The sequence below is a fragment of the Phocoena sinus genome, chromosome 3 (genome assembly GCF_008692025.1).
Source record: "Phocoena sinus isolate mPhoSin1 chromosome 3, mPhoSin1.pri, whole genome shotgun sequence".
Taxonomy (NCBI): domain Eukaryota; kingdom Metazoa; phylum Chordata; class Mammalia; order Artiodactyla; family Phocoenidae; genus Phocoena; species Phocoena sinus.
Window position 1 is genome coordinate 116540252 of NC_045765.1, and position 19690 is coordinate 116559941.

The window sequence follows — 19690 nt, forward strand, 5'->3', positions numbered from 1 at the left end:
GAGCTGCGACCTCAGGCAGGTGAATTACAGGATCTGCTCTAACCCCGGAGTTACAGCAGTTGCAGCAGCAACAAGCAGTGGATCATTGTCACAATAGTAATAGTTACTGTGCCTGTAGTTTAAGGTTGATTGAAGTGTCTGAAAATATTTAATGAGGAGACTTTATTTTTGTGTCAAAACAAAAACAAAAGGCATGCCACGTATTCTTCAAGGTTAGACTAAAATTTCTTCTTTATAAAACCCATTCAGACCAGTCCAGCTTCTAATACTTCAGCAACCACAGATGATAACTAAAAGTGGAATATCACCCTCCATGGAAGTCATTGAAGGAAAGAGGAACCCATTTCTTCCTTCAGTTCTCTCCGTCTGGCCTATAGGACCATGAGACCCATCCAGGCTTGGACTACTGCAGTGGCCTAATTGACCTTCCAGTCTCCATCTCCCCTCCACCTACATGTCTTGTGCTTAACTACCCATGGCTTTTGCTGCTTTCAGATCTTCTGCTGCGATGTGCCTCATCCCTTCACTCACTCAACAGAGGCTTACTCAGGAACTATCATGTGTCAAGCCTGGTGCTAGGCAGGGATTATAACCAAAAGGCAGGCAGAGCCTTCAGAGATGCTGCAGTCTGATGAAGGACAGTTCAGCTCAGCAAGTCCAGCAGCAGCATTGCCCCAAACAATCCGAACTGTCCCATGAACCAAATGAGATATATCTGTTCTAGAATGACCCATGACTGGAAGTACCGAATGTAGAAGCTCTAGATGCAATTTTTTGTTTTCTTAGCCAGGATGGAGAACTGGATAAACTAAGCTAATAAAGAGAACTCTACCAGAACTCTCACACATGGGCAAAACTGAGCCAGAGGCTGATAGATCTTTATAAATTGTCTCGGTTGAGAATAAAGAGAAAGCATGTATCCATACTTTCCCCTAAATTAGACCCACTCTCTCAGCTTTTCCCCTCTTGGGTCACCTTTTCCAAATGAATGTGGTGAGGGGTGCTCTGAATACTGAGTGTGGGGTACCAGTATGCTGAGTTCATTCTCGCTAGTAAGGAAGTAAAAAGGGGAGAAGTACGTAAAACCCCCAAATAGGAATCATTTAAAAATACAGAACCAGCTGTTTATTATTCACGCATGGATTATCTGTGACAAATCTGTAATCCCAGGATGGCTTCCTCTTCCTGCCCCACATTCTTTTAGGCTAATCTCCCAAGGTCACAGTTGTTAGGTGTACCCATTCTTCCAAGGCCAGCTCAGCTCTCACCTACATAGCCACCTGAAGAAAACACTGTCTTCATTAATAAAAGTTCACCCCAGAACCTCCACGATGGCCCTGAAAACATCTCTCGGTGAGAAAGGAAGACCGGTGTCAGCTTCGGAGGATGCCGTACCCCGCATCCTCTCTGGGCAACTCTTGCTTCATATCGCTACCCTCACGACATGGGCCTCTGAGGGTGGGAAGGGAAAAGGGAAGGAGAATGCTCCTCCCTTACTGCTCTGGCCCCAGCATAGACACAGAATCGTTCTTTGCATTCCTCACAGCACAGTCAAGGAAGGGCTGGAGCTTCCAAACCCTGCTGTGCTGAAGCTTGGGGACAAGAAAAGCAAGGAAAGCACCCCAGAACAACTGCTTCTGTCTTACACCGTCTGCATCTGCACACATTGCCTTTGAAAAGGCAGTTCTGTTCTTCCCAGAGGAGCTGGAGAACTGCTGTGGTCCATGATGTATTTGCAATTTGATGGAAATAGAAATTTTAAAAAGTGAATAAAATATGTTTGCTTTTTGTATACCTAGGATGATATTTTCAGTACTTCAGATCTCTACCCAGAGAAAAGACACACTCCTTCCTTTTAACTCTGAAATCCGTCCCCAAAGTTAGCGAGTTTAAAAATTAGAAAAGCATTGCCTGATACAGTCTAACAGAAGAGTTATACTGGGGGGACACAGTGTGATGTGATTGACGGTGTGGCCTCTGGTGTCCGAGGACCTGAGTTTATTATCCCGGCTCCAGCTGTGAGCCTTGGCCAGTCTTTACTCTTAATCCCTCAGTTTGTCCATCTGTAAAATAGGGATGAGAACAGCACCCATCTCGTAGGACTGATGTGGGTTAAATGAGATATTCCATGGCAGACTTGGGACAGTGCCTTCCATATTGTAAACACTCCATAAATATTAAACAAGTCACTGTATCCTTATCATTCAAGTGAAGCACACTTTGAGCAATTGCTTTCAGAGTAGCTTTTCTCCTTTCCAAAAGGTTGCGTTCAAAAGAAGCTTTAATAGCTTTGCAGTTTTTACCTTGAGTTTAAAAATCCCAATACAACAGGAGTAAAATCTCGTGAATCCAACCCTACCTGTTCTACCTCTGAGCCTGGGCTCGATCCAGCCCCTCCTTGACTTCCATGGGGACAGTTTCTTTGGAAGCGACTTAAAAATGCCAAGATCCAGACAAAGTAGCGACACATCCGTCCTCACACAGGCCTGGGTGTGGTCACCTGGGCAGGGTCCCCGCCTTTGAGTAACCTGTGTTCTCTTCATCACTGTCTTCACAGCTGTGTGGGAAGGAATTCAACCGGATGCACAACCTAATGGGCCACATGCACCTGCACTCTGACAGCAAGCCCTTCAAGTGCCTCTACTGCCCCAGCAAGTTCACCCTGAAGGGGAACCTGACACGCCACATGAAAGTGAAGCATGGGGTCATGGAGCGGGGCCTCCACTCTCAAGGTAATCACCCTTCCAGGCCAGTGAGGAACAAATGGGAGCTGAACTTGTCTTTAGGGAGCTTTACTTTGGGGGGTTATTCTTACCGTCATAAAAGGGAGCATAATTCTCAAGACCACAGCAGAGTAGCGGGAGCAGGTTGGCAGGGTTGCTGTAACACACGTAAAGCTGGTATCTGAAGGTAGTAAGTAAAAGTGAATTTTAGGAGGTAGATTAGAATATCATAATGATGCCACTCGGTACCACTATTAGTTCTTTGTTCCAGACCCTGCAGCAGGTGCTTGGTCTCTGTGAATCTTTATAGTAACTCCAGGGTGGAGGAACTTCTGTTATGAGGCTTTGAAATATTAACTTGCTCAACTGAAAAGTAACAGACCGAGAATTTGAACACAGACCTTTCTGACTCTAAAGCCTTATTGTATCGTCCTTATCGCACTGCCGTTAAGGGGCAGGTCTGCAAGTTCTGCTGTCAGCAGAAGTGTGTCTGTAGCAGGCTAGGTCTCGTCTATCTGTTCACAACCAGAAACTCGCAAGGACAGTTTTCCTGCTTGGTAGGGCTGATTGGCCCATAGGCAGAGTAGTGAGTCTCCCTAGCTGAGCCCTAACTGAACTGATGAAAGTTTCTGCCTCCTTCATCTTCTCGGTCCCTTCCTTGGCAGTGAGGAGTTTATGTTCCACATGTACTGGGTTCAGTAGGTTGTCCTTCAATAAATGGGCAGTAAATGCTCTCTGTCCAATGCAGTGTGCTATATGCCATGGCAGATACGAGGGGAATGAGACTCTCTTCATTCGCCCTCTGGGAGGTCTGTGTGTGGGGAGAGAAGACACACATATATGTAACTTACAATATCATGCTAACTGGCTGATATGTTCCGATTCACATACGATCCAAGCACAGGGTGATGCACTTAGATTTTAGTGCTCGTCCCCAATATTCCACAAAGTAGACTGTGTAATTCTCATTTTATGTAAATGGAGACCAAGGCCGAGAGGTGTTATATAAACTGCTCAAGGTCAAACAGCAAGTCTGAAGGCAGAACTGAGATTCTAACTCAAGAATTTCTGGCTCAAGCCAGTGCTTATTGCACTGGGTAAAAACATGGCGGGGGGGGGGGGCGTTGTTCACGTTTGCTGCTTCTCCCACCCCTTTACAAAAGAGGTGGTCAACTAGGCACCCGTATTCATGAATAGGATGCACGCGTGCACACCCAGCATGAAACAAAATGATGGTAGCTTTCAGATTTCTCAAACACCCGCTGAGTTTATGGTGACTCCTGGTTGAGAGGAAACTGTGATCATCATAAAACAAGGCCTGGAGTTTGTACAAAAGCCCTGAAAAAGTTCTGGTTAAAAAACAAAAGCACTTTATTTCCCTGAGAATGTTCTTTTTCTGAATCATTCGTTGCATCTCTGGTTGCCTGAGCTACTTCCCAAGCTAGGCCTGGATTCTTCCAGAATAGGTGAAGTATGCTCAGTCACCAGGGCTAGAGACATAGGAGGTGATGAGGAGACAGTCCTCCGTCTGAAAGCCTGACTTGGTCACCAGGACGTACCCCATATGGATACTCATATCGTAACAGGCAAACTAAAGACTGTCATTCTTCTGGATAAATCAAGAGCGTCACCATATATCAGAGAGTTGCTCTGAAAGTTTTTAACAGACTTTCAACAATTTTAATGTTTTCAACTACAAAAGGTGTTAGCATTTCTTCACTCTAGGTTTTGAAATGGCTCAAAAATCAAGACCCAGATTAAAGAGATCCTCCCCGTGCCCCTGACAAGATTAAAGCTACAGACAGCTTCATTGCCTGACCACACCATAAAGCAGGCAGCACTGGACCTCGGCTTCCTTTGTGCATCCCCACCCCAGAAGCCTGCTTCCCCCTGTGCAGCAGGGTCTGGCCGCACCCCAGCCCCCTCCCTCCTGTCCCTCTCTTCAGTCCTCCCCACCTGGTCCTCAGGGCCTGGCTGCTGGCTTACCACGGGCAGACACCTCCAAGATCAAATCAGGTGGAGCCCTACCACATGCCTGTCGGCTGCTGAAAAGTCCATCCCTACAAGGGCCTTCAAACTGAAACTAACAATGAGACCCTCTTACATCACTGTGCCCAACAGCAAGGACCCTTGTGGTGGGACACAAGGGCTTTTGAGCTCCTCAGAGGACCTTCCTGCGCCCTCCCTACCTACTCTGTCTGTGCTCAGGGGGCCCAGTTATGGGGTGGCCCCCTTGGTCCCAAATGGAATATCTGGGGTTTTTTGCAAGTAGAAAATATCTCTATTATTGTTTTATTTTTTTTCTTATGGTAAAATGTGTGCTCACTGTTAAAATAAAAAGAAATATATTTGAAGTGAAAAGGAAAATGTAAAAATCACCTCATAGTTAATCATTTTTGAGATTTTGGCGTATGTCCTTCCAGATATTTTTTGATATATAAAATAGAATCTACACTATTAATATATATGCTAAATAATATATATGATAAATATATATTTCTTTTACTTAAAGTATATAGAGAATACCTTTTATGATCAGTAATAGGTCTCTACATCTTCTACACATAGAAGTACCTTTTACACACATAATACCTTCATTGTATGGAGGTACTATCATTTATTTAAACAAACCTCTATCGTTAAATTGATCATTGTTTTCACAGTCTCACTATTAGAAGCGTGGTGATGAGCATCCTTACATATACATTTTGTGCACCTGCCAGACTATTTTCATAGTTTAAATTCTCAGTGGTGTAACTGCTGAGTCAAAGGTGTGCTTATTTTTAAAGCTTTTCTTGCATGTTGCCAAATTCCCCTGAAAGGAGTCGTACCGATGTAGACTCCATCTATGACAAGGCCCATCTCTCTACAGCCTTCCAGGGGATTTCTCTGTTTTTCAAATGCAAAAGCAAGCTACACTAACCGGCCCTGGGTTCCGCCCAGCGACCTGAACGTTTCCCGGGGCCTGAACGTGCCTTTGCTCCGGCAGGTTTTGGAAGGGGGAGAGTTGCCGGGGCGCAGACGGCGGGGGGCCTGAGGAGCCTGCAGCAGGAGGAACCCTTCGACCTGTCCCAGAGGCGCCGAGCCAAGGGCCCGGCCTTCCAGCCGGACGCGGAGAGCGCCAGGGGCAGCTCCTGCCACGAGGAGGAGGACGACGACGACAACTGCTGTGAGGCGGGGCGGGACAGCCCGGGCCTCGGCCCCCGCAGCCCGCCGCTCTGCGCGCCCCAGGACCTGTCCGCCAAGGCCGACCCGGGCCCCAGGGCGGAGGCGCAGGCGGGGGAGGACGCACCGCAAGGGGACCTCCAGCCGAAGAGCCGGGCCAGCCCCGGGCCCGAGGGCGTCCGGGAGAGAGAGTTTGCCCGCAGAGACGAGTGTCCCGGCCTCCTCCGGGCCCTGCAGAGAGCTCGGCGGGGCCCCTCCTTTTCTGATTACTTGTACTTCAAGCACAGAGATGAGCGTTTAAAAGAATTACTGGAGAGGAAAACGGAAAACCAAGCAGTGCTTTTAGGGATCTAAGTGGACGGTTTAAACATTACACTTGGAAAATGAGCACTACGCTGTGCAAGTACAGCTTTCCGCATGAGCTCTCATTTGCTGGAGGCTGGAGAAGGGCACGAATCTTTACAAATGGCTCAGACTAAGTGAGCAGGGACGTCCTCACTCATGTAAATGCTTCTCAGGTCATTCGTTGGGCCCTTGATTTTTAACACACATGCAAGGTCTTCTTCAATGTTATTTCGTGGATCTCCAGTGTAATAAACTGTACATATTCTTCTAGACATCTAACTGTAAGCTGATGCTGAGGTGCTTTTAGAAATTATATCTTCCATTGACTAATACGGTAAATTTCTTCCTAGTTGCAAAAATATGGTGCTTGACCTGTTACCTTATTAATGACTCTTTAGTTGAATGTGTAAAAGGTATAATATTTTTCCAGATAGATGAAAATATGAATAGTTGTGTATAGTTTAAAATTTGCTATATTAAATAATCAAAAAACGCCAGAAATGACACAGGAGGGTGAGTTATTGAAGAGGACGTTCTCAAGTAGTTGCTGCAGATATAAGATAACATTTCAAGAGAATAAGAATAGTTTTGACTAAGGAAAAAACAGCAATACTTAGATTCCTGCCTGGGTCTGCCTCATTTGGCTTCTGCTACCTTCATCAGATGTGGCATTTGGAGCATATTTTCAGATAGCCCGACAGTGCTCAGCGTCTACAGGCTACCTCCTGAAGACCTTGCTCGAGGCTTCATGCCCCATAAAGCAGCTGCAGGAAGAGTTGTCACCCCATGAGCAGTGGATTTCTCCTCAGTGCTGGAGCTGGGTGTGTGTGGGGGGGAGGAATTCTCCCTGAAATTTAAGCTCTAACTTATTTAGAGTATTAGAATAACCATAGGCTAGTCACTGGTAAAGGATTTTCTGGGCTGTATTCTCAATGCTACCTGAACATTAGAATCATCTCAGGGAGCCTTTTAAAAAATACCAGGACCCCCTGAGGTCCTGATTTAATTGGTCTAGGGTGGAGCTCTAGCACTGGTTATTTTCCAAGTTGCCCCAGATGACTCTTATGTGCAGCCAGGGTTGAGAAAGACTGACTAGGCTAAAATAGTGGCTCCCAAGACCCCCTCCCAGGCACTCCATAAATATTTCAGCTTCTGGCTTTAGACTCATTAAGATAGAAAGCAGGAAACCTTGAAATCATACTGCTGACTTAGACCTTTTTACCTGTTCTGTAAGAGCCTCACGAGAGGAAACACACACACACACACACACACACACACAAACTGTATAAACACACACTTTTTGTACTAGAAATGACGCCTGTGTTGCTTATGGTCACCTAATGTTTAAAAATACATAGCCAGCCTACAGTGACTAATTATTTCTTCCTAGATGTGTGAATCGTGAGTCTAGTGAGTGGTAGTGACTGTAAAGGGGGGGGTCGAGCCCCACAGGTAGGCTTCCCTTAGGCACCGGCATCTGACAAATAAAGCAGGGCTGACAGGATGTCACGTGTGTGTGCCTGACCGCAAGCAGTGACCCTCTGGTACTGTGTCTGTGTTCATGTCAAAACTGTCCCTTGGTAGTTTCAACTCGTATTTGTAGAGCTAGGTACTGTTTATTATTTGCTTCTTCTCCTCCCAAAGTTACCAGTACATTTCTTTAGACAATCTGGCCCATCTCTGCCTGTGGGATGCTGGCTTTTTCTCTTGGCCAAGGTGCTTCCCTGTCAGCCTCATCTAGTTCCCATCAGTCACACGTGAGCTTTGTCCATCCCTGATGCGTTCCTCCCGCTGCCTTGCTTAAGCCTCCTTCGCCCAGCCTCACCACCACTACAGCGTGCCAAAGCTGCTTGTGTTGGCTACTGCCATCTATGCCCCAAGGTCAGAGCATCTGCAAAGGGGGTGGTGAAGGGAAGAGTGTGGTTTTCTGCGGTTACCAGCACAACTCTGGGCCAAGAATCCATCCAGATCTTCATAGGGGCAATTTGCCTTCCATCCATTATTTTTAATACAGCTCATCAGTTTCTCTGATGACATCACTCAGAGGCTGGCAGAGTGTTCTGTGAGGCCTCCTCCTAGGGTCCTGTTACATATTCATTCTTTCAGCAGCAAGGTGTTGAGGACCTGCTACAAGGGCTGCAGATTTCCAGTTTGTTCTGGGTGTGCAGAGCTGGAATAGGAACTAGAAAATCTAGAATAGCAAGCTGTAGACTTTTCCACCCGAAACGAATCATGTGGGGGTGTTTGAGGAACAAGTTAATGTTGAGATGGAAAGAGTATGGTCTAGAATGCTGGTTTCCACATTGTGTGCTGAGAAGCAAGAGGTCCCTCTTAGGCCCTTCTAGAGCTGCCAGGGGAGGGAAAATTCTCAACCCGTATCCCCATTTCACTCAGAGCAGCTCAAATTCCATCTGTTTTATGTGTTAGCCTTCCAAGTAAAATTTCATTTGGAGGAAGAGAAAAGGGTCTAGGAAAAGTCATAAAAAATTGTTATGGAATGTATTCTAAAGCCTGTTTTTCATTCTTGACTCTGGATATGAGAGACTTAATTACATATAACCCACTGGTTCATATGCACTGACCTTCTGAGAACCAAGACTAAAACCTTGGTTTTGTATGTAACCAACATCCTGGTTGGCCTGGGACAACCCGGGCTTATACCTGTTGTCCCCAGGTAGTTACTAAGAGTGTCACCTTAACTCTCAAAAGTGTTCCAGTTTGGGGGCTTCCCTGGTGGCGCAGTGGTTGAGAGTCCACCTGCCGATGCAGGGGACACGGGTTCGTGCCCTGGTCCGGGAAGATCCCACATGCCGCGGAGCGGCTAGGCCCGTGAGCCATGGCTTAGCCTGCACGTCCGAATCCTGTGCTCCGCAACGGGAGAGGCCACAACAGTGAGAGGCCCGCGTACCGAAAAAAAAAAAAAAAGGCACCCTATGCATTAAGTGCAGAGCTAAGGGAAGGGTTGGCCAAACTTGCCTAGAGCTAATTAACCAGGATGCAAGTCTGAAAGAGAAGCCATGAGGCCATCCTCAAGAGAATTAAGGGAGGAAACCATCCAAGGTCATCAGCAATCCCAGGACCAGGATAGCATGAAATCCATCACATTGTGACACTCTGAAAATAGGTCACTACCAAATGCTTTCCAGGCTTTTGACCACTGTCTTCGAACCAACCAACTGACCCAGCCAACTGCCATATTTTTCTTTTATCCTTCTTATTCCGGCCTATGTTTACCCACTGTTGTTACCTTTCAACTCATTCTCTCTTTTTAAAAATTTGACTCCCCACTGGCCATGAGACTGAGGCTGACTTTCCATGACCCCAGAAGGGTAACTGGTATATTTGTATAGGAGTAGTTACATGAGACAACCCAATGTGCATACTGTATTTATTAAGCCCTGAGGGCATTTAATAAAATATTAACATCGTGTTTTGAATTATGATCTTTGTCTGCTTTGCTGAAACAAAATGTAACAGAGCTAACATTTTAAATCCTTCACATATTTGGACAACATTACACCAAATGTTGATTTTGTACAGAATTCTGGCTTGCTATTTAAAAATAAAACTCAAAGTGTGTAGCAACCCAAGTTGTGAATATTGCTTTCTGCTTCAGTGAAAAAGCAGTTTACCTGAAAATAGCATGTAACCTATATTTTGTTAATTTAAGCAAATAAAGACGTGTTGAAAAAACTGAGTTAATTATTTGTGAATACCTGAAATTTTGCAAGGAAGCTGCCACTGTCAATGTCTTACTCCTGCCCTCAGATGATCTTCCAGAGCAGTTCCTACTGGTGGGCATCTTGGCCCCAGGGAGACACGGGTGATGTCTCCCTCCCTTAAGGCTTCAAAAAGGATTAATAAACTTCAGCTCAGCAGCAGGCAGGTGACATCTTCCTCATCCTCTTCTCTCCTATTTAGAAAAATTATTTCTGGAAGGGTGTCATGGAGAAATGGGAGGTTAGAGGCAGGATTACTTTATTCTGCGTCGAGTTCTTTGTACAATGTATGTTCTCGTGGGCAAGAGCACAGATGCTGGTGCCAGAGTCCTGGATTCAAAGCCCAGCTCTCTCACTTCCAGTCTTGGGACCTTGTGAGTATCTCTCTGTGCCTCAGTCTCCTCACCTGTAAAATGGGACCCAGAACAGCACCTTCTCACCAGATTGTTTTGTGGGTTAAATGAGTTAATATATGAAGACACTCCTGTGTCTGGCTCACAGTGTATGCCTTGTAAGACTTAGCCATTATTATTACCATCAGTGAATTGGCCAGAAAACTGAACACTCAGCTCGCTCTCTTCACCAGAGCACTCACAAAGCTGTGTCAGCATGGGAAGCTGTCCATTTCTCAGGAAGCCTCCCTTTTAAACGTTACATGCTGTTATTTGCCAAGCACTGTGCCAGGTGACTTATACACTCGATCTCATTGCTCAGTCTCCAGATGTGAGCTGTCCAGGAAGAGCGTGACCTCAGGAAGGTGTGACCCTGCAGCAGGGACAGACCCTGAGGGGGTCAGGGAGCTGCTGGCTGGAGGCGTCTGCTGACTGCATTGCCCACAGCTTAGCACAAGGCCGTCTTTGAAGAGAGACTGGGTCACTCATCTCTGCGTCTGCCGCAGCCCACCTCTTGCGTCACTTCAATCCACTTCTTCACATACACTCACAGAATATCTTCTCCAGGATTCCAGTGGGCCTCTCTCCCTGAGGGAGAACTAAGGAAGGGGAGAGTAGTGGATAAACTTCAGCCCCTTCGCTGCCGTTAGTCTAGGAGACACACTGATGTTCATTTTCTCCTTCCTCCATTACCTGTCTAGATCCCTCTCTGCCAGGCTCAGTGGCTTTCCAGGTAGCTTGACCCAGACCCTCATCTCCAAAGGGTCTGAGCCTTGGTCATCATATTGCCCTGGACCGAATGGCTTTGTCCTCCCCACCCGCCACGCCCCTTAAGCCTTAACCCCTAGTGAGATGGTATTTGGAGGTAGGACTCTTGGGAGATAATTAGGTTTAGATAAATTCTTGAGGATGGGACCCCCATAATGGGATCAGTGCTAAGATCAGAGTCTTCTCTCTCTACAATGTAAGGACACAGCAAGAAGGTGGCTATCTGCAAACTAGGAGGAGGGTCCTCACCAGACACAGGAGCTGCTGGCACCTCATCTTGGACTTCCCAACCTCCAGAACTGTGAGAAATCAACGTTTGTTGGGTAAGCCACTCAGTCTGTGCCCAAACATACTAAGACAGATGTCCTTCTCAGAATGGAGTTGCTGTACCTGTTCATTTACAGTCACAGGTGGGGAAGGAAATGCCAAATGAACCCTAAGTGGGTTCCGTACGCATTCTTCCCTGACCTCTTGTGTAACAACAGCCTTACTCTCTCCTGCTGATCAGGTGGTTTACCTCTGCCAAGATGGTGACTCCTTTCCTTATCTGCTGGTCCCTGGAAACAAGGAATAAAAAGTGCCCTGGCGACAGACATGGCTTATCATTCAGTGGTTCTCTTGCTATGCCCCAGGTGGAAGTGTACCCTCTTTGAGGAGGAGAATTGCTAACCTTGCAGAGCTCAGTGTCACAGGGGCGAGAAATACTAAGTCTCCCAGCATGTCACATGAGTGAAGGGAAGTAGGGCCACTCCTGCTTCCACCCTTCATCCCTGGACCCAGGCATTCTTCCTGTTGAGGACATAGGACCATATAAAAGTCTCTGATTCAATGAATGCACTGGAGGATGACACCCCATCCTTGTGGAGTATTTTCTCCAAGAAGAGCTCTAGGGAGCTAACCACTTCTGGGTGGTGTGTATGTGATATGACCAATAGATCCTGTGGTCATAGGCCCATCTCTCACCTCATTTACTGTAATGTGAATTCTGTGGTTTGATGTGATATTATATAGGATTCTGTGCCAATAGAACAAACACTCCATAACCCTACCCCTTGCAAAGTACTGCTGGCTGAGGTCCTACCAGCAGAAAGGGCAAACCTACACCTGAAGTACTGTGCATCTATTCCTGAGGCAAAGAACTACTGGCTCTTCACGTCAAAAGGGACTCGGTGTAGTCAGCTTCTCACCAAGTGACTAATTGGTCTTCTTGAGCAATGGTGCCATATTGCAAGCTCAGCATCAGTCTTCATTGCTGTTATGTTGGATATTCAGTGATAGATCAGCCTTGGTAAATGCAATTCATGCTGTTGTGCCCATGTGTAGCCTCCATCTCTGCCACTGTGGCCACTTCATTCATATGCTCTTTGTTACAGCACTGGAGTGGCTGTTGACAGAGGGCTGAAGTCAACTGGCAAGGTCACTTGTCTGCCTCACTATTTAGTGTTCATCCATGGTGGATGCTATCTGATGGGTGTTAGCATGTGATACAAAGATTTTCATACTTTGTGTTCACTCCCATATGTCTATCCACACACCTCTACTCTAGATAGACAATAATAGTGAATATCTACTTTAATTAGAGTGGTCAGGGAGTGACGTTTAATTTGAGAACTGAAAGATGGAAAGACCCAGCCATGGAGAAAACAAAAGCAAGAGCATTTCAGGCAGAGCAGACAGCATCTGCAAAGGTCTGTGATTTACGGGGACGTGGCCAAGGAAAGAAGGACAGTGCGGAGAACACAGCAGGAGAGGGAAGGTGATGCAAGGTGAGGCTGACACGGCAAGCCACTGAGCATGGGGGTGAAATAATGAGATTTACATTTTCTAAAGCTCATTCTGACTATCGTGTGAAGGGTGGGATGGAAGGAAGCCAGGATGATGCTGGGAGACCATTAAGAGGCAGGTTTTTTTTTGCCCATGTCAAAGAGCTTTATTCTTATGTTTCTTCTAGAAGTTTCATGGTTTCAGGTCTACATTTAATTCTGTTTTTTTCTAACATCTTTATTGGAGTATAATTGCTTTACAATGGTGTGTTAGTTTCTGCTTTATAACAAAGTGAATCAGCTATACATATACATATATCCCCATACCTCCTCCCTCTTGCATCTCCCTCCCTCCCACCCTCTCTATCCCACCCCTCTAGGTGGTCACAAAAGCACCGAGCTGATCTCCCTGTGCTATGTGGCTGCTTCCCACTAGCTATGTATTTTACATTTGGTAGTGTATATATGTCCATGCCACTCTGTCACTTCGTCCCAGCTTACCCTTGCCCCTCCCCGTGTCCTCAAGTCCATTCTTTATGTCTGCGTAAGAGGCAGTTTTAATAGTCTGTAGAAGATAATACTGGCCTGGATTTAAAAGGTAGCAAAGAGGAAGTTAGAAATCGATGGTTCCAAATCTGTTTTGGAGGTCCCATCGACTTGTTCTGCTTAAAGCAAATTTTAATTTTAATAACAAGATAAACACATATTTTTCTAAGTACAAAATAGAATGCCACTTGATATAAAGTCCATCTCCTCACGTAATGACAGAAAGGATGAATTAGATTTTTATAGCTATCATAAAACCCACGCTCTTTACTCTCTTGGCAAGAGCTTGTTTTCCAAGTAATATACGTACAAGTAAGTCCATCTGGTTTCTCTCAATTTTGTTCTGGGTTATGATTGGCGAAAAAGAAAATAGTTGAGACTGAAAAAGACAGTGAACCTTATTACACGGATCCTGGGAAGAAATGGCAGCAGTGAAGAGAAAGGGACACAGAGTTAGAACTCAGTAAACCAAGGGAAGGAGGCTAGAACTCCAAGACTGTAAGGTGAGGCTCAAAGAGTCCTTTTCATCTCCCCAGGCCCTGGGGACATCTCTGATCCAGCCAGTAAAATAATACATGTTCATGATAACGGACTTGCACAGTCAAAGAACAGTTCATCCTCTCTACCATATTTACTAACTAAATGTACTCCAAATCCATTTTCATTTTAAACCATTCAATTCTCAAAGGGTGACAGTCCAGTTATCTGGAAAATTTTATCCAGTGCACACATTATTTTGCAACACTGCAGAATGAACAAGATGTTGTCATATTTTGCGTCCCAAAGTGAATTGGTCCACGGCACCACAGACAGTAAGTACCTTAGAAGAAATAAAAAACAAAAATGGTGTGGCAGGAGTCTGTCCGTGCCCTTAAGGAACACACAGTTCTTACAGGCCTATGGAGGGTGGCAGGAACACGGTTTTTCAAATCTTATCCAAATCTCCAAAGCCTTAAAGCTAAACACTGTCCTCCTTGTAAAATCCCAGGTGCGAACGCAGCCTGGTCCCCTGAAGCACCATGGCATTTCATTTTTGCACAGCAGCCCTGAGCCAAGAGTAACTTCCAGCCCCATTAGGAACTTGCTCTGCAAGTGGAGAAAGAGGAGCTCATCTGAGAGCTGGGGAGTGACCCTTACAGGGTCTCTGGGGACCCAGTATCAGTGGCGCTCACTGTTTCCTCTTCCCTGGATGCAACAATATATTAAGAGAGAAAAAAAAGGAGGTTGGCTCTTTTCATGATTTTCCTTTTTAATTTTTGTTGAAAATGGAACTGTGTTCTCTTGATCCTTCAAACAAACGAGGGGAAGTGGAAGCCCAAAAGTTTCTGTTAGGTTCCCCGGAGAGGGTGTCTGTGTTTGTAGTGTGATGTGGGAAAAGTCCTTGTGTATCTGCTGCATTGTCACGTCGTACCAGAGTGATTTGCAGTAGGAAGTGTGGGATGAATACCATTTCAATGTAAGAGAAAGTGATGGAGCCACAGTCTTTGAATCAAAGATCTCAATTTGCCCTTCATCTCCAAGACATACTTCCCCTGACCTCTGCCCCCCATCTTTATTAGATGATGAAAGAAACACAAGAACACTCTCTGAACTTGACCCAAACAATAAGTGCAGCCAGAAATCCTTGCTATTCAGCGTGCACGTGGGCAGGGAGGGGGAAAAGGGGAGGGTACTTGGAAGGACATGCCGGAGATCACAGAGGCAATGTGAAGGGGGGGCTATTAGTTTCTGGCAGCGTACCTGAAGAATCATTTTAAATTGATGTTTGAAATATGCATTACAAGTCTCTTCACTGGGCAGATCTTAATAAACAAATGGCCTTTGGAAGGAAAATGGAGAGATACATTAAGAGAAATCTAAAGGGGTTACTTCGTTCGTTTTAGCGATTCATCACATTGAGCACGCCGGAAAATAATTTTATTTCTTCTTCTAGAAAGTAGCAATAATGAAACTGGTCTCCAACCTGTGTGAGATGAGGGAATAGATGAGGTAAAATCTATCAATCATTCTGGACTTGCAGACATGATGGCTGTGTCATTTGCCGCTGTTGAAGGGCAGTTTCCCTTCCAACCTGTAGCAAGCCTGGTGAAGAAAACACCTTCACTTTGAGTGGCAGTTTATCCAAGTCAGAATATTATTTAATACCCTCAGCTGTGGTTCTGCAAGACTGCATGTATAGAGCATTGAGTCAGCTACCTCTTCTCACTCTTTAAAAACCAACTAAACATAAAAGAAGTATGAAATCCCCAGCAATAGCCACATCTTTACAGGAAGAGAAAGCACAAATCGAAACAAGCTTATCCAGAGCCTTAGAAACAGATAATGACAATGTCACTCTCCCAGGGGACATTCGATAAACATTCATCAAATGTGATGATGCATCTCTGTGAAGCAAGCACCGCAGACAGGGTCTAATCCCTTCAGAAGTCACTCTGAGTGCCTATCTGAAGAACACAGGTGATTCTGTGGATTTCAAAGGGCTTGTCTTTCCAAAAGCTCTGTGTGCCTCCAAGATGCTAATCCTCTTACCTTCCTGCAGGGACACTTCACTTTTGATCTCAGATTTATCTAATCAGATGCTTCTCCTTATTCAGACTGTTAGCTCTCTGAGCCAAGGACTTGGCCACCGCTGTACCACCCCCAGCAGGGTTTTAGACAGACTTGAGATTGGATGTGGCCATCATCTCTGCTTCTCCTTGGAATACTGTAAGAAGGGTATAAAATCGACACATGAACTTACCAGGAGTATCCTTCAAGGGGACCTGTACAAAATGCTGCTATTCAAAAATAGGCATCTTTCCATTATGGTTAAAACTCTGTGGCGAAGGAGGGGGCTCCCAGAACAGCGGTGTGAGGATCCCAGTGCAACCTCACTCCCAGAGAGACATTTATTAAACTGGTAAAAACTAGCAAAGATAACCATTTAAAATCTCTGGAGATTGACCAAAGAACTTACAATTTCAGAAATGTGTATTCAACAAAATCTGCAGAAACTCAGTAGGAACAGTGGTAGGCATGTCTGCACCGCCCCTGCCCCCCACCTGCCCAGATCCATGTTGTGCAAGACTGTTGCCATGGGCTTGACAGCCAGGTAGTAATTCCCATCTCCCCAGGTCCGTGCAGAAGACCTATCCTGGCTGGGTGACCAGGCGGTGGTGTCAGTTCCCCCCCACCCAAACCTTTGCTCACTAAGGAGGAGCTGAGCGGGGCAGTGGTGAGCCCAGCCCCTCCTTCCCCACAGCCCTGCGTTGTGCAAGAGCTATTCCAGGGGATTTAGAAGCCGAGGGGCAGCTCCCGTTTCCCCCAGTTCCTGGTGTAGGAAAACGATTCTAGGCCAGCCGAGCATCCAGTGAACCTTAGCAGATCCCATTTCGCCTGACTCTGTGTTATGGAACACCTACTCTGGGGGAGGTGGCAGCAGCTGGCGGTGATGTTTGTACGATATTGTGAACATACTTGAAATATTCACAGGTTTTACCATATATTCTTTTTCATTGTGGTAAGAGATGTGTGGCATAAAACTGGTCATATTAACCATTCTTAAGTGTGCAATTTGGTGGTACTAAGTACTTTGATAATGTACAACATCGCCACTCTTCATTTCCAAAAAATTTTCACCATCCCAAACAGAAACTTTGTACCCACCAAACAATAAGTATCCCCTCTCCTTCGCTTCTGGTAACCTATATTCTAGTTTCTGGCTCTACGAATTTGCCTACTCTAGATAATTTCATATAAGTGTAATCACACAATATTTGTCCTTTGTGTCTGTCTTATTTTACTTAGCAATGTTTCCAAGGTTCATCCATGTTGTAGCACATATCAAAATTTCATTCCCTTTTAAGGCTGAATTGTATGATAAACGTTTTGTTTATCCGCTCATCTGTCCTGTAATGAACATAGTGTTGTTTCTATCTCTCGGCTATTGTGAACAATGCTGCTATGAACATTAGTGTAGAAATATCTGTTTGAGTCCCTACTTTTATTTATTTTGGATATATACCTAAAAGTGGAATTGCTGGGTCATATGGTAATTTTATGTATAAATTTTTGAAGAACTGCCAAACTGTTTCCTACAGTGGCTGCACCATTTTACATTCCCATCAGCAATGCACAAAGCTTCCAATTTCTCCACATCCTCTCCAATACTTGTAATTTTCCATTTTTTGGATAAGAGCCATCCTAATAGGTATGAAATGGTATCTCATCGTGATCATAATTTTTTATTTAAATTCCTTTATCTGCTCAGCTGTTAATGCTGAGATCCATAATTCATTTTATAATCTACTTGTTTGTTTCTCATGAATATAAAAATAGAAAGTAAAAGATGGACTAGAGCTTTTTCCTTGTAAACAGAAAGTGGATGCTCCAGTGATTTATATGGGGTTTATTCCTGTTGTCTTGCTGTTTTTTGGTACCTCCTATCCTTCAAAGGACAATGACTCTGCTTGAGTTTTGAAAAGAAGTCTTTATCCCAGTTGCTTTATTCTGTTTTACTAGTCCATTTTCTTTTTTGTTTCCTGATCCTATTTTCCCTTGACCTTGAATTGCCGGGTGAGCTAATAACTACAGTAAGCTGGATATACCTTGGGTTGGCCCTTGTAAAATTTGTACCAAATAGATTGGGGTTAGTCTTCTCTGGGACTTGTCTGCGAATAGTGGGCAGAGCTGCCCCTTCCATTTCGGTGAGACTGGAGGGTGGTGACACCCATGCACACGGACGCAGTAGAACCTGCATCCAACCAGGAACCAAGTTGCTGGGAACTGTCTATCCCCTTGTCCACGCTTACAAGTTTACACTGTAAAAACTTGAACAAAAAACCTCTGTGAGACTTTGTTTGTTCAGAGAGAAAGAACGTGTTTGGCTAATTTAGTACTAATATGAGTCATTTAGTGATCAAAGTCTATACTTAGCCTCTAAAACTAGGGAACGGTATCCATTCATCAATTGATGAAAAGTAATTCATCAATTACTCTTAAAATTAAAAATCTGTCTGTAGTATTACCAACCATTATTTTCCCGTTTGAAATTTTAAAAAGGGGCATCAGCAACTTCATTCATTCATTCAATGAATGTTTACTGAGTGCCTGCTATGTGACAGGCACTGTGCTGGGAGGCTCTGGAGATGCCAGAATGAGCATCACACCGTCACCATCCCCACTGATCTCAGGAGGCCATTTTATAAAAAGGCCATTGACAACTCTAGGTGTGAGTGTTGGCTGGAAGGGAGGACCCCTGGGTTCCCTCCTCTGTGCCCTGACAGTGATCCCTGAGCAACCCTGGACCTGTCACCCAGCCCTTCTGGGCTTCACACTCCTTCTCTGCAAAGGGACGGGTTGCCTTGAACAGAAAGGATGCAAACACTGACTCCTGCAGGGTCAGGCAAGTAGCATAAAATCAGAATTGGGGCTTGTGTGAGATAATGTAGAGCTGGGGGAACTGTGATGAAGTGGGAACTACATCCCCACCTAACATCATTTAAATTCAATTTTTTTTTAAATCAATTTTTTTTAAAAATTATTTTATTAAAGTATAGTTGATTTACAATGTTGTGTTAGTGTCTGGCATACAGCAAAGTGATTCTGTTATATATACATATATATTATAACGTATATACATTCTTTACCATATTCTTTTCCGTTATGGTTTATCGCAGGATATTGAATATAGTTCCCTGTACTATACAGTAGGACCTTGTTGTTTATCCATTCTCTCTATATAATAGTTTGCAGCTGTTAATCCCAAACTCTCAATCCTTCCCTTCCTCTATCCCCCGCCCCTTTGGCAACCACAAGTCTGTTCTCTGTGTCTGTGAGTCTGTTTTTGTTTCATAGATAAGTTCATTTGTGTCATATTTTAGATTCCACATATAAGTGATATCATATGGTAAAAAAAATTCTTTTAATAAATAAATAAAAAGACCATTGATGTGAGTGCCCTAATAAACAACTATACATCAGTTGTATAGAAAGTTCTCAAATTACAAGCAGAATAATTAAGTTCCTGTTGAGGGGATGATTCTAGAATTCTACTCGTGTAAATTAATTATGTATAATATTAAAAACTATTACTCAAATGCCTTCAGTGGAATTGGTAGAGGTTACCTATCTAGACACCTCTCCCTTGCCCCACGTTTTAAATGTCTTCCCTGGCATTAGAAATTCCTTTTCTGGGGCTTTAGAAGGTAACAGTGAAGAAAAACTTGAGTACTCAGTATTCTAAGAACCAAGCAGCACGGCTCCTGCCCTGCAGCGATCTGCTTCTATTT

At 44.7% G+C, this 19690-nt stretch overlaps 1 protein-coding gene across 4 annotated transcripts in view; it reads left to right on the plus strand.

The window, feature by feature from the left end:
• The window catches only part of ZNF366 (zinc finger protein 366), a 190415-nt gene extending 180498 nt beyond the window's left edge, over positions 1 to 9917 (plus strand). For all 4 annotated transcript variants that reach the window (XM_032629153.1, XM_032629155.1, XM_032629156.1 and 1 more), the window contains 2 exons: positions 2558 to 2732; positions 5713 to 9917. In XM_032629153.1, coding sequence (XP_032485044.1) covers positions 2558 to 2732; positions 5713 to 6242 — 705 coding nt within the window. In that variant the 3' untranslated portion in view covers positions 6243 to 9917. The remainder of the gene's footprint in view (positions 1 to 2557; positions 2733 to 5712) is intronic.
• Positions 9918 to 19690: the final 9773 nt, after the last annotated feature.